The 15,415-nt window shown below is 48.3% G+C and overlaps 2 protein-coding genes across 2 annotated transcripts in view; one reads left to right on the top strand and one right to left on the bottom strand.

Annotated features, from left to right (window-relative positions):
• Positions 1 to 9,861, bottom strand: part of APLF (aprataxin and PNKP like factor) — a 69,469-nt gene extending 59,608 nt beyond the window's left edge. The window contains exon 1 of the mRNA XM_072746145.1: positions 9,653 to 9,861. Within this exon, the coding sequence (XP_072602246.1) occupies positions 9,653 to 9,748 (96 nt within the window). The 5' untranslated portion in view covers positions 9,749 to 9,861. The remainder of the gene's footprint in view (positions 1 to 9,652) is intronic.
• An 810-nt stretch (positions 9,862 to 10,671) lies between these two features.
• FBXO48 (F-box protein 48) lies at positions 10,672 to 14,976 on the top strand. Its single transcript, XM_026017818.2, has 3 exons — positions 10,672 to 11,034; positions 12,273 to 12,609; positions 13,060 to 14,976. The coding sequence occupies exons 2-3, from the start codon at positions 12,304 to 12,306 to the stop codon at positions 13,219 to 13,221; spliced, it is 468 nt and encodes a 155-aa protein (XP_025873603.1). The 5' UTR covers positions 10,672 to 11,034; positions 12,273 to 12,303; the 3' UTR covers positions 13,222 to 14,976.
• Positions 14,977 to 15,415: the final 439 nt, after the last annotated feature.

Here is a 15,415-nt window from a genome sequence, read left to right as displayed (position 1 = left end):
AAGAGACAAATTCAAACCTTCATGGTAGAGAAAAATAAAAAGCCACCTGGCATGGGACTTGAGCCTGTATTATGAAAAATGCATAAAACTAAAGAAGCACAGAATTCATTTCAGATATAATTTGCATAAAATATTTTCCTCAAACTTGTGTATGAGGCAAGTAAATAAACTCTAAAATTAAGACTTGAATTAAAGTAGAGAAAGAAAGAAAGGCACATGGTGCCATGCAGGGCCACAGCTACTGTGGTCTATAGCCACACCACCCTGAACCCGATGATTATCCCGATGATTATCTGATCTCAGAAACAAAGCAGGATCAGGCCTGGTTGGTACTTGGATGGGAGACTGGTTAGGTAAAGCAGCTGACAAACCATAAAATTTTCTTATCAGAGTGCTTCCCAGTTATCAGATCCAGGATGCACTCCAGAGCTCAACCAACACCGAGACTCTGTCATAACATTAGATAAGTTCTTCTTATTCCTCAAGAGGGCAAAAGTTACCTGATATAGTGTTTATTATACTTGGAATGTACCAAAGTTCATTTTCTGATATTAACAAAGGGCAAGTTTGAGGAGACAAAGTTAATTTTTGCCAGAGGCTCTCTAGACAGATTAAACTCTCTTTAAAAGGTCATTAATAATAATAAAAAGAAAAAGAAAATAAATAAAAGGTTATTAGGATACTGGATGTGAAATGGTCTTTGAAACTTGTGAAATACTGTCTCTTAGAACTAATGGTATCAAAGTAGTTATCAGGCTACCTCACAAACATCTATTTAATCCACAATACTGGTGAAATATAGATCGCTTAGATTTCAAAAAGTAAAATCCAACACCTTCTGAGCTCCTAAGTCAAGGATGCTGAATTGTTAGATGTTAGTATGATGGAACTGTGCTGACTTGATGCCACTGAAATCCCAACTCCCCCAACCTGTTAGGCTTGCAATGCTACTGGCGAAGTGAATGCTATGCATGTGTGAGAACATCATCCCTATCATTATTATGACAAGGCAACATAATTAACGCATAAGCAGATCTTAGGGAAACAAAACTGGATTTAAATCTCCACTTGGGACTTTGGCAAATTAAAGTTTCTGAATAGTTATTTAATTCAGTTCAGCAGACACTTCTTAAAGAATTATCCTCTGCCAAGCATTCTTAGTGTGTCTAGAAGAGGTTTCCAACTCTCATTTCACAACAGAATCATCTTCAGAGTTTTTAAAAATACAGATATTGAAATGCTACCTACAGAATCAAATTACCAGAGGAGGGAACTCAAACAGAGGTATGGAGGCATGTGAGAAGACGGCATACTCAGGCTGAGCAGTACACGGGAGACGGTTTGGAGAGACTGATTTAGAAATGAATATATATGAATATATACACTTATGAAAAGTAATCGACTACACACCTATCAGAATGGCCAAAACTCAAATCGCTGACAACAGGAAACCCTGGTGAGGTTGTGAACAACAGGAAATCATTCACTGCTGAGGGGGATGCAAACGGTATAGCCACACTGAAGGACGATGGCAGCTTCTTACAAAACCAGACACCGTATGTATGATCCAGCAGGCGAGCCCCTTGGTATTTACCCAAATGAACTGAAAACTTATGTCCACACAAAAACTTGCATTGGATGTTTGTAACAGAGTCACTGATAATTGCCAGAACTTCAAAGTAACCATGATGTCCTTCAGCAGGTAAACGCTTAAACTGCAGAACATCCAGACAATGGAGTATTACTCATCACTAAAAAAGGCACGGAGGAAGCGTAAACCCACATTACTAACTGAGAGAAACCAATCCAAAAAAGTCTCCGTATACATCCTGTACAATTCCCAACTATATGATATTCTGGGAAAGGTAAAGCTATGGAGACAGTAAAGTGTTCAGTAGTTACCAGGGTTGGGAGAGGAAGAAAGAAAAACAGAACATAGAGGATCTTTAGGGCAGTGAAACTATTCTGCGCGGTACTACAATAGCTGATGTGCGTCACTACGCACATCAACATTTTTTTCTTAAGATTTTATTTATTTATTCATGAGAGACAGAGAGAGAGGCCGAGACAGGCAGAGGGAGAAGCAGGCTCCCTGCAGGGAGCCCAATGCAGGACTCGATCCCAGGACCCCAGGGTCATGGCCTGAGCCGAAGGCAGATGCTCAACCACTGAGCCCCCCAGGCACCCACATCATTCCACTTTCGTTACAACCCATAGAATGTGCATAGTGAACCGTAAACTATGGACTTTGGATTATAAGGACAATACAGGGTCATCAAACACAGCGCTGTGGTGCAGGTGCTGAGAGTGAGGGAGGTGGGGGGACGGGGAGGGAGAGGTATCCTAGGCATCCCCTGTACTTTGTATTCAATTCTGCCAAGAACCTACAACTGCTCAGTAAAATGAAGCCTATTTCAAAAAAGGAAGCTACATACCATATAAAAGCGACATCTGTAACAGTTAAAGGGGATCAGAGAAGCAATGTGAGGATCCCACAAGCCCGGTCAGCACTTATCTAGTCATCCAATGCCACAGGCTTCCCATCAGAGCCAGGAAACCATGTACCATCCCCGCACCGAGCCGGAAGGGCCTTTCCCTCTCTATCACCCACTCCCTACCTACCAAACTCCTCACTGTTCTGACACTTCCAAGTCAGCTCAGTGTCGCTGAGTTCATGAAACCTTCCCTGACCCCTTATCTTAATTACGGGTTCCTTCCTTTCTATGCCTCTTTGTATCATGGAACATCCTTTTCTGTGTGGCTTGCCGTACCAAAACAAAGCTTTTAATTAAATGTGACCTTTCAAAAGTCAGAGGTTATATCTAAAAATCCAGATTTTGGGGATCCCTGGGTGGCTCAGTGGTTTAGCGCCTGCCTTTGGCCCAGGGCGTGATCCTGGAGTCCCGGGATCGAGTCCCAGTCCCACGTCGGGCTCCCTGCAGGGAGCCTGCTTCTCCCTCTGCCCGTGTCTCTGTGTCTCTCATGGATAAATAAATAAAGTCTTAAATAAATAAATAAATAAATAAATAAATAAATAAATAAATATCCAGATTTCTGACTACTCCTGAAAATAACAACAGGACACTGTTACCAGGTGGGCATGGGGGTGAGCAGTAGGCACCGCATTACGGACCCCTTCCCAGTCCCCATTTGAGGCGGCGACTACTGGTTAGTTTCCCGCTTTTCTGTCTCTCACACCCAGGAAACTCCAAGTTTCTTGAGAGTAATGACTTGCGTCTCTTCATCCCTCCACTCTGACTGGTATACATTCAACTATTTTCTGAATGTACTCAATTAATAGTCAACAAAAGAGGAAAAACGCTAACGACGATCCATCATGACCGCTGCTCCGCGAGCTGTAGCGGCTGTAGCACTGCTTCTTTACTGTGCTTAAATTCACTTCCAAGTTCTACATCCTCTTCACACCTCAGTTACAAGTAGGCTGTTTTTCACGGTTGGAAGAATGAAAAGCAGAGACGCAGAAAAGGAAGAGGTCATGTGCTTTGAGGGCCTCCCCTGTGCCAGGCACTGTACTAGGCTTGGTAATTAAGAGGGGGAGGGATACCCAGTAGCTAGAGGCACTGGGCACATCCCAATGGACAGGTAGGACTAGCATCCTAGAATAGCCAGGGAGCTGCTGCAACAAGCAGAAACCATACAGAGCTGCCCGGCCACAGTAGTTACGGGCTACTTTGTGTAGACTTTGTAGGACACTTAACAGCATTCTTGCAAGGGGTGAACTGACGCCAGGAAAGAGTCTGTACTAGAGTCCTTGACCATCCCCATCCACAACCGAGGGCCTCTTCTCTTTTAAATAGATTCCATTACACCTGCTGTTGGGAAGACTGACTAGATAGCTATGTTGTCTTATTTCTTTGGAGGAAAAAGATAAGAAAGAAATGTGTCATATAATCTCTATCAAAACAGAAAAAGGAAAATGTGAAACCAAAAACAGTAGTTTTTTTTTTCAGTAGTTTTCATTTAAGAGTATAAGCAGCTTTTTAAAAAGAGTATAATCAGCTTTAATTAAAAAAAAAAAAACATAAACCAAATAATTTCGCCTAAAGGTACTCTGTTGCTTGAGACGCTGTACTGAAAAACCTTTTTTAAAATTAAATTTTTTATTTAAGATAATTGTAGGTTCACATATAATTGGAAGATAAAATACAGAAAAATCTCTTGTGCCATATTCCCAGTTTTCCTCGATGGTAACGTCTTGCAACACCAGAAGACAGTATCACAATCAGATATTGAAACAGTCAAGATAGAAAACATTTCCATCACCACAAAAATCCCTCATGCTGCTGTATCATAACCATATCAATTCCCTCCTGCTCCCTTCCCTTTCTCCCTCCCTTCTTTAAACTCCTGGCAACCACTAATCTGTTCTCCATCTTTTGTCTTTTTTAATCATTTCAATAACATCATGTAAATAAATTTATCCAATATGTAACCTTTGGGATTGGCTGTCTGCACCCCAGATAATTCCATAGAGATTCATTCTGCTACAAAACCTTTAATTAGTGTAGATCATAAAATAGAATTACAACCGAGTAAAGTAAACCAAGACCCTGGGTCCACTGATGACTTCCACTGAAGCAAATAGCTCAAGGAAATTAAATTTCACTGTGCTCTGTTATCTCTAAGTATTTTCCTGGCACAGTAAGACATAAAGACATTCTTACCAAATTGTTTCACCACCAAGCCCATTTTACACACTGGAATTATAAACCTTTATGCTTGTATGCCAATGAAGGCTTGTGAAGCTTGTCTCCAAAAAAACATGACTCGTTAAGGGAGTCCAAAAATCATCATTACTAATCACGTATTAATAACTATCATCACGTCATGCATAATCTACAATGCACTTCCTGTGTTTCCCTACCTTAACTAAATCTTTGCTCTCTCATACCACAAAAAAAAAGCCTCCCTGGAATTGCTGCTATTTGAAACTGCACACCCATGGTGAGTTGTTTTCTCTCCCTCTTTTTTTAAGATTGTATTTATTTATTTGAGAGAGGAAGAGAAGAGCACGAGCAAACGTGCATGATGAGAGCAGGAGGAGGGGGGAGGAGAGGGAGCCGGAGAAGCAGATGCTGCAAGTGGAGCCTGGCAGAGGTCACGGGACCCTGAGATCATGACTAAGCCACCCGGGCACCCCCTCATGTAGGGTTTTAACCACTGCAAAGAAAGAAACATGTCTTAAAAACCACAAACTGATTTGTTTGTTCTTCACATTTTTCCTTCAACACACCGAGGACACTGTTCATAACCCGCTTCTACTATCTGCCAAACTTGGCAAGAAAAAAAAATCTCATCACTGAATGAATGATTATTTGAAAAAGAGAAGCAAAATTCTGACCCAACAGGCTTTCTTCTACTCCTTACCGTTTTAAGACAGAAACCAAGGAGGCTCATCTCACATTAGCAAGCCTGTAACACGGAGATCAAGCCACAAACCATGAAAGGATCTGCAACCTGTTGCCATGTTTATAAAACACAGGCCTACAATCCATGGATCTTTTAACCAGATCCACAGCACCCTGTCCTGGTGACACAATTAGTTAAGTAAATCAAAGTAAATCAAAACTCAATTGTCGCTAGACAAAAGCTCCCTGGATGAAGCACAGACTCTGTAAAATTTCATATATATACAAATATATGTATGTGTATGTATATATGTATGGAGAAAGGGGGAAGGAGGGAGGGAGGAAAAAAAAAAAACCAAACCGCTCAGGCACTTCTCTCCAATGTTTGCATAAGTTAACAAACTGGAAAAAAGTAACAGAATGTCATCCAAACATTAAAGTAATTGCTTGTACAGTAAAATAAATAAAGAAATAAATAAGCAGCATGTGAGCTTCAACTTCCTCAGGGCTCAGCTCACATGCATACACACACCCACACACACGGATTCAGGACTCCCTTCCACATCGCCACCCCAACCACCACTCCTTTCCTGCAGGTTCTTAAGGCCAATACCCATGTCTTGGTTCAGACACTGAAGGTTAGCGGGGGACCACGGTGCACTCTCATGGCTGCGTGCTATTAATTCACGGACACAGGTGTGTCTCCATGGCCCAAGAGAACACCCTGGAGGGCAGGGACCACATCTCTGTCATCTTTGGGCCACCACGTGCACACGGGACCCGCGTCTCAGTCACCTTTGAGGACCCCGTGGGCCACCACGTGCACATGGGACCCGCGTCTCAGTCGTCTTTCAGGACCCCGTGGGCCACCACGTGCACATGGGACCCGCGTCTCAGTCGTCTTTGAGGACCCCGTGGGCCACCACGTGCACATGGGACCCGCGTCTCAGTCGTCTTTGAGGACCCCGTGGGCCACCACGTGCACATGGGACCCGCGTCTCAGTCACCTTTGAGGACCCCGTGGGCCACCACGTGCACATGGGACCCGCGTCTCAGTCACCTTTGAGGACCCCGTGGGCCACCACGTGCACATGGGACCCGCGTCTCAGTCACCTTTGAGGACCCCGTGGGCCACCACGTGCACATGGGACCCGCGTCTCAGTCACCTTTGAGGACCCCGTGGGCCACCACGTGCACATGGGACCCGCGTCTCAGTCACCTTTGAGGACCCCGTGGGCCACCACGTGCACATGGGACCCGCGTCTCAGTCGTCTTTCAGGACCCCGTGGGCCACCACGTGCACATGGGACCCGCGTCTCAGTCGTCTTTGAGGACCCCGTGGGCCACCACGTGCACATGGGACCCGCGTCTCAGTCGTCTTTGAGGACCCCGTGGGCCACCACGTGCACATGGGACCCGCGTCTCAGTCGTCTTTGAGGACCCCGTGGGCCACCACGTGCACATGGGACCCGCGTCTCAGTCGTCTTTGAGGACCCCGTGGGCCACCACGTGCACATGGGACCCGCGTCTCAGTCGTCTTTCAGGACCCCGTGGGCCACCACGTGCACATGGGACCCGCGTCTCAGTCGTCTTTCAGGACCCCGTGGGCCACCACGTGCACATGGGACCCGCGTCTCAGTCGTCTTTCAGGACCCCGTGGGCCACCACGTGCACATGGGACCCGCGTCTCAGTCGTCTTTCAGGACCCCGTGGGCCACCACGTGCACATGGGACCCGCGTCTCAGTCGTCTTTCAGGACCCCGTGGGCCACCACGTGCACATGGGACCCGCGTCTCAGTCGTCTTTCAGGACCCCGTGGGCCACCACGTGCACATGGGACCCGCGTCTCAGTCGTCTTTCAGGACCCCGTGGGCCACCACGTGCACATGGGACCCGCGTCTCAGTCGTCTTTCAGGACCCCGTGGGCCACCACGTGCACATGGGACCCGCGTCTCAGTCGTCTTTCAGGACCCCGTGGGCCACCACGTGCACATGGGACCCGCGTCTCAGTCGTCTTTCAGGACCCCGTGGGCCACCACGTGCACATGGGACCCGCGTCTCAGTCGTCTTTCAGGACCCCGTGGGCCACCACGTGCACATGGGACCCGCGTCTCAGTCGTCTTTGAGGACCCCGTGGGCCACCACGTGCACATGGGACCCGCGTCTCAGTCGTCTTTCAGGACCCCGTGGGCCACCACGTGCACATGGGACCCGCGTCTCAGTCGTCTTTGAGGACCCCGTGGGCCACCACGTGCACATGGGACCCGCGTCTCAGTCGTCTTTCAGGACCCCGTGGGCCACCACGTGCACATGGGACCCGCGTCTCAGTCGTCTTTCAGGACCCCGTGGGCCACCACGTGCACATGGGACCCGCGTCTCAGTCGTCTTTGAGGACCCCGTGGGCCACCACGTGCACATGGGACCCGCGTCTCAGTCACCTTTGAGGACCCCGTGGGCCACCACGTGCACATGGGACCCGCGTCTCAGTCACCTTTGAGGACCCCGTGGGCCACCACGTGCACATGGGACCCGCGTCTCAGTCACCTTTGAGGACCCCGTGGGCCACCACGTGCACATGGGACCCGCGTCTCAGTCGTCTTTCAGGACCCCGTGGGCCACCACGTGCACATGGGACCCGCGTCTCAGTCGTCTTTGAGGACCCCGTGGGCCACCACGTGCACATGGGACCCGCGTCTCAGTCGTCTTTGAGGACCCCGTGGGCCACCACGTGCACATGGGACCCGCGTCTCAGTCGTCTTTGAGGACCCCGTGGGCCACCACGTGCACATGGGACCCGCGTCTCAGTCGTCTTTGAGGACCCCGTGGGCCACCACGTGCACATGGGACCCGCGTCTCAGTCGTCTTTGAGGACCCCGTGGGCCACCACGTGCACATGGGACCCGCGTCTCAGTCGTCTTTGAGGACCCCGTGGGCCACCACGTGCACATGGGACCCGCGTCTCAGTCGTCTTTCAGGACCCCGTGGGCCACCACGTGCACATGGGACCCGCGTCTCAGTCGTCTTTCAGGACCCCGTGGGCCACCACGTGCACATGGGACCCGCGTCTCAGTCGTCTTTCAGGACCCCGTGGGCCACCACGTGCACATGGGACCCGCGTCTCAGTCGTCTTTCAGGACCCCGTGGGCCACCACGTGCACATGGGACCCGCGTCTCAGTCACCTTTGAGGACCCCGTGGGCCACCACGTGCACATGGGACCCGCGTCTCAGTCGTCTTTCAGGACCCCGTGGGCCACCACGTGCACACGGGACCCGCGTCTCAGTCACCTTTGAGGACCCCGTGGGCCACCACGTGCACATGGGACCCGCGTCTCAGTCACCTTTGAGGACCCCGTGGGCCACCACGTGCACACGGGACCCGCGTCTCAGTCACCTTTGAGGACCCCGTGGGCCACCACGTGCACATGGGACCCGTGTCTCAGTCACCTTCGAGGACCCCACTGGGCCACCACGTGCAAATCGGCTGTACCAAATAGACACTAAAGAAAATATCCTGAAATGTCAAAAAATAAAATAAAATAAAAATAAAATAAAAACAAATACGTTTTACGTGGAGGCCTACGGAATCCCGATCGCCACAGGAGGGTTTTCTAGCCCCTAAACATGCAGGGGGCGGGGAATACCCACAGCCCGGCGGCACCTGGCGCCCGGCTCCCGGCCCTCCGCGGCCGCTGCACCGCCCACCTCCCGCGCGACCCCGCAGACCTTCGGGCCCCTGAGCAACAGGGTCCTGGGCGCGGGAGCGGGAGCGGGCGGGCCAGGCCCCAGGTCAAGGGATCCCCTGCGGGTGCTACCGGGAAAGACCATCCTCGCCCAGAGCGAGGCTCCCGCGGTGCGGCCAGGGAACCACCTGCGGGCGGGAGCAGCGCCGAGGTCGGGGTCGGGGTTGGGGTCGGGGTCGGGGTCAGGGTCGAGGTCAGGGTCGGGGTTGGCGTCGGGGTCAAAATGGGGTTGAGGCCGGGGTCGAGGTCAGGGTCAAGGTCGGGGTTGGGGTCGGGGGTCGAAGGTCGAGGTCGGGGTCGGGGTCAGCTACCTCCGCCCAGGGTCGGGCTGCACGGTCGGTGGGTCCAGGAGCTCACGGGCACACGCTCAGCCCTGGGCCCCATGAGCGCCCCCCAGCGGCCGGCGGGCGCGCGCTCGCCTGGCACTGGACACGTTTTAAGGCCTCCTCGTACGTGGGCCCGTGCGAAAAAAAAAAAAAAGGAAAAAAAAAAAAAAAAGCAAAAAATGAGAACTAAGGAAGCCAGGCCGGCCCCGCACTTACTCGCAGCAGCGGCCCGCGGCCGATCACCGTCTCGCCGGGCGCCAGGGCCACCCGGGGGCCGCCGTCGCGCGGCCGCAGCTCGAAGCCCCCGGACATGGCGCCGGCGACCGCCCCCCTGCGCGACCTCACGCGCCCCGCCGCCGTTTCCGCCTTCCATGGACACGCGCGGGCCTCGGCGGGACGCGGGGGGGGGGGGGGGGAGCTCCGCTCGGCCGCGCCCCGCCTCGCCCCTCCCGCCGCCACTTCCGCCTCCAAACTACTTTTTAAAAGCCCGGGTTAACCACCCCCCCCCGCCACGCCTCCGCCCCCCGCAGCGCTCTCTCCCCGCCCACCCGCCGCGGAGGATGCCGGGCCTTGTAGTCCGCCGCGCTGTCCTCTAGCTGAGCGGGGGCGCCCGGGTTTAAAAAGAAAACTACCACTCCCAAGAGGCAGCGCGCGCTCCTCTCTACGCCTGCGCGGAATTCGAGGCAGCGAGGCGGGGCCGCAGGGGGCGGGGCCGGGGAGGCGATGGCGAAGGATTCGAATTCCGGAGGCTGTAATTCGCCGGAGGGGCCTAGGCGGCCCTGGAGGTAGGAGGGTGTCGTCGCCCCGTGCTCGTCGGAGGCGGGCCGCTGCGGACGGCGGAGACCCTCGGGGGGCGGCTACTGGGGCTGCGGGGTCTTTCCCTTCCGACCTGCACGGTGCGGCCGCGCGGAGTGCGGACCCCTCCCCGGCTGCGCCGTCGGCAGGTGGCGGGGGGCGGGGCGGGGCGAGGGAAGGGGCGGGGCTGGGACTGGGCGGGGCTATGGAAGGGGCGGGGCGTGGGCGGGGCGATGGGTGGGCGGGGCGAGCTCCTGACCTGCAGAGAGACCTCAGCAAGGTGTGGTTCATACACCAGAAGGGGCGGAAGAGGGATGGGTTCCCAGGCATCCAGGAAAACTGCTCTTGGAAGGAGATGCCCAGCGGGGGTTTAGGAGCCTCCCCGAGGCGTCCACCCCCCGCCCCAAGCTGTTAACTCCAAAGACATTCGTTTGCCTCCTGGAGAAGAACTGTAAGGAGAGGACGCATTTTTATCCCCCCCCCCCCACCCTCCTTGAGATTCTGGGAGAAGTGACAGGTGTTTAAATGCACGGCCGGGGAGATGTAGACTCTTATTTCTCCACCAAAAGTGTACTTTGGCTTGGTTTGTATTGATGGTTAAGAGAGGTGAGTGAACTGGCAAAAAACTTGCTCTCGACTCATGAATTTGTTTCTGTCGCTTTGCTTCCTGACTTCCCCAAAACTTCGAGAGGAAGTCCTCTGCTGAACAGAGACAGTAAAATTCTAACCACGGTGGCTAACTTGGATCACAAACAGCCGAATGAATGGGAGCAACTGTGGCCTTGGCAAGTCCGGGAACATAGGTGAGTGGCATGTCTAGAAGGGGGGGTTATCATTAGCGGAGTTAAAAAAAGGAAGCATTTAGGAGCACCTGGGTGGCTCCAGGTCATGATCCTGGGGTCCTGGGATCAAGCCCCTCATCGTGCTCCACAGGGACTCTCCCCCTCCCTTTGCCACTCCCCCTACTTGTGCGCGTGCTCTCTCTCTTAAATAAACAAAATATTTTTTTTAAAAGAAAGTATTTAACAAACCCCTCCTCCTGCACTGCCACATGCCCCCCACATCATAAAAGGAAGTGCAATATGGAATAAACTGATTTTTAGTAATATGAGCTGTCTTTATAGGCAAAAATAGCTCCGTGCTTTCAGCTGATTTTAGAAGCCTACACCATGCACCTTAGGTAGATTAGCAGAAACGGGACTTTCCGTCTTTAATTATATGCTGCACGCAGCTGAATTATAAACATTGTTTATGGTTGCTAGTTACTGTTGCTTCATGGCCTCAAGAACTACTGTTCTTATTCATAATTATGCCTATAGAATAGCTTCAAGAGGCCATTTCCGAAACATTAATCTTATAACTGGATTGAATATTTGAGACTTTGTCATTATAACCTGGACTTCAACCTCTAGTCCATTTCAGATAGTGGTTGTGTCAGCTGTGAACACACCTACCCATTAGATACAAGTAGCTAAATGATGATCATATAAACTATAAAAGTCCTCCAGGTTTATGATTAAGTCACAAACTGTAAATGAAGGACTTAATGACAAGGCATCAGTTCCCACAGGCAAGTATTTAGGAGTTGAAGATCATTGAATAGTACACACTTTCCAAGTGTGTACCAAGTGATTCAGCAAATGCTTGGAATCAAATATGTTCCCGCAACAGTCATTTCTACTACAATTTTGGTCTCTGAAGAATCACTTCTCTTTTTTTAGATAATGCTCTTTGGAAGCAGAAAAACAAATGTTAAGAAACAAACCCATTTACTAAAAAACGTTTAAAAAGAAAAAGGGAAGTAACAAGTGTTGAGTACCTTCCACGTGCAATTCATATTGTGAAGCTTGATGCTTTACACATAATCCCTGTTAATCCTTGGAAGGACACCCAAGAGAGGAGCATCCTTGGCCCCATTTTATAGATAGAAAAACTAAAAAAAGTTAAGGTTCTTTAAATCATACCCAGGCAGTATCCGGCTCAGGGTACATTCTGTAGTCTGATCCGAAGAGACTGAACATATTTAAACTTTGCCTTTTAGGTTACATATGAGGATAATTTGCTAAAACATTATGCAGAAAAACTCCAAGAGGAACAATAATTCAAGAGTTTCTGGCATAGAATTGAATGCTGCGGATGCTGAGAAGGAAAAAAAAGAGGGTCAAAATAACTTTGTTGAACTGCTGCCTCCAGAAGTTACTTTTAAAATTTTCAGTCAGCTGGACATTCGGAGTTTGTGCAGGGCTTCGATAACGTGCAGGAGCTGGAATAACACAGTAAGAGACAGTGACTCCTTATGGAAACCTCATTGCTTGACTCTAAGAGCTGTGTGCCAAAGAGAGATAGACGATGATGTAGAAAGTGGATATTCCTGGAGAGTAAGTGTGGTCTCTGTAGTCTGCAGTGTTCTTGACAATGTGGTGGCAGGTGTGAGCCCACTCTACCTTCTGCATGGAGGAGGTAGGATTTCATATCAGAGTGTTGGCTTTTGGAGTTGACGTTGAACGATTGTTCTTTTCCTACAAGCCACACCATCCCATCCATCCTTTTACATGTTTTGCATCCTAAACTCAGGCATATTCCTCCGTTCACTACTTTAGTCCACCTTACCCAAAAGTCACTGCAAACGGGGTGGCTCACTCTGCATATGCACACGTGTACCCACCCACCCACCCACCTACATGCACACACCACAGACTTATTAGTTTGTGTTTATCAGTGTAAATGCGTAATCCTCTTTTCAGCCCTGTCAGCTTCTCCCATTTTAAACAAACTCACTGACCAGCCCCCTACTACATCCTTTAACCATGATGATTTACCCCTTCCAGGTAATACTGCTGAGGAACTACCAGAAGAGTAAAGTGAAACACGAATGGCTAAGTGGCAGATACAGCAACATATGTTCTCCTCTTAGTTTACCAGAAAAAATCATGTACCCAATGGATGCAGATACATGGGGGGAGATTCTAGAAGCAGAACTGGAACGATAAGCCGAAAAATCACAAACAGATCTCGTAACTTTGAGACTTTGAAATTAAAATGACTCTTAGGTTCTTTTTTTTTTTTTTTTTTTTTTGGTTTACCTTTTTTATGTTCAACATTTAAAAGAAAACTAAGGAGAAAACTTTTTAAAAGTCAAACTTTGTTTTTATTCTGCACTTTCATAAAAATATTTTTCTGGTTTTATTGTAAGGTGGAAAGATCATGAAATGTTGTGTAAGAAGTACCATACCGACAGAGTGTTTTTAAATGTATTTGTATCAGTATGTTGCAGTAATTAATCACAAGAGGGTTTGATGGGCATTTTCTACTGAATCACAATTCAGAAATTCTGGAAACCGGTTGAAGAAACTGATCAGAGAGATTCATTCAGTAGTAGGTGTAACCGGGCTCAGAATTAGAGATAGATAGCACCAGGAAGACTACCTAAATGAAATTATTCACAGTGTGTTTCAATATACAGAGTATAATACATTTATATTTCAGTAACTTTAAAATGTCCATTTCAGTGGAATCAGATTGAATTGTCAAACACTGAGCCCTTTTAAAATGTGTTTTAAAAACACTTAAGAAGTGTTTAAAAAAGAAAGCATTTTAAAAAGTATTATACTTGTGGTTTAGTTTAAAATTAACCTGACCAGAAGGCTAAACCTTGTGAGATTAAGATTCTCATTACTTGCCTGCAGACCTGGAACTTTTCTCAGGGACAGAGTATTTGTAACTGCCAGTTTTTCTTGCTAAAGCTTTCTTTCTAACAGCCTAATAGCACCATCTAGTGTCTTACTCCTAGATAACCAAGGCAAAGGACTTCCGGGTCACATTTAAAAGAAAAAAATATATATTTTAGAGAACCCTATATATCTGATTTGTTTAAGTTTATAGCTCTCCAGGAACCTTCGATTTAACTTATGTTCTCTCTTTTTTTTAAAAGTAGATGGTATAGTACTCACTATACCGGATTGTTCATTCTGAATCTGTAGTCAGTACCATAGTGAAAAGTTTCCACAAAACATTTTAGTATGACATTTTCTTCTTAAATTGTGACCTATGGCACAAAAAATAAGAATCTGGGAAACCCACAGTTAGCAGATGGACACAGTATCGGAAAGATACGTCACCCTCTGCATATTCCCTGTGTTGGATCAAGTAGGGAGGATCTGCTGGAAAGGGCCTTGAAGACCAGGCAGTGAGGTCTCTGGGCCTAGTTGACCGTCCCTTCTAGAGGAATTCCTCGCACCCCCTGTTAATTGTCTTTGTGGCAAACTCTTCCGTAAAACTTATCCTCTGGACCCAGACACCGTCCCTAGGTTGCACCACTCTGGATTATGTGACCCTCGTTAGGGTTCCCATCATCCTCCGTCCATACCACTCCCAAAGCCGTCTACTATATTAAGTTGTCTATTTGTCTGTATCCCCCGTTAGACTGTGAGCTTCGTGAAGGCAGGGACCATTTATTTATTATTTTTTATGTTCCACAAACCTGGAATATAGTAGGTATTCCACGAAGAGTTGTTAAATTATTTCTATATTATTTATTTTAATCCTACCCAGAATGTATAATAAAAATAATTTGCTGTATCATTAGTGAACAAGACTGACTGTCCACAGCCCAAAAGATAGATGGGATGCTTACTATCAGTGCAAATATGTGAATAATTGTTTTAGTCTCCTCAAAAGCTGTAAGAGAGAAACAGGAAAATAGAAATGTTTTATGTTTTTGAATAAACACTTGCAAATAAACATAACCCAAAAGTATCACTTATTTTTAATTATTGGGTCACCCCAATGAGTTTTAAGTATTACTTTACCAGTTATATGAATGGTCTTTAGTTTGTTTTTTTTAGTACTGTAGCATTAAAATAATTTTTATATAATAAGTTATAAACTGAGCACAGTCTACACAGAAAGGAAAGTTTGGGAACTTAATGATAAATTTTATGGCACGTGCTTAGAGGGAACTGTACCTTTATCAGACCAAGCCATTAGGCTCTGAGAACGTGAGTGGGTGGAGCAGAATGCGGGGAAGGAGTGCTTTTACTCAGATAAAATAACATGTTACATAGACACAGTTTGTTAAAGAGGCAAGATTATTGGTATAGAATGTGAAGGAGTTCCCAGGGTTGATATTTAATCAGTTCAAGATCTAGTATTTTTTTAAATTCAGAAACCGTTATTTTATTTGTT

The sequence above is a fragment of the Vulpes vulpes genome, unplaced genomic scaffold, assembly GCF_048418805.1.
Source record: "Vulpes vulpes isolate BD-2025 unplaced genomic scaffold, VulVul3 u000000657, whole genome shotgun sequence".
Taxonomy (NCBI): domain Eukaryota; kingdom Metazoa; phylum Chordata; class Mammalia; order Carnivora; family Canidae; genus Vulpes; species Vulpes vulpes.
The sequence above is the reverse complement of the archived record's forward strand: the minus strand, read 5'-3'. Positions and strand labels throughout refer to the sequence as shown.

Bases quoted from the DNA above. Each gene is read 5' to 3' on its own strand.
- FBXO48 (XM_026017818.2), top strand. From the start codon at position 12,304: ATGCAGAAAAACTCCAAGAGGAACAATAATTCAAGAGTTTCTGGCATA. The intron at 12,610-13,059 runs GTAAGTGTGGTC...TACCCCTTCCAG, and splicing joins AAAGTGGATATTCCTGGAGA to GTAATACTGCTGAGGAACTA.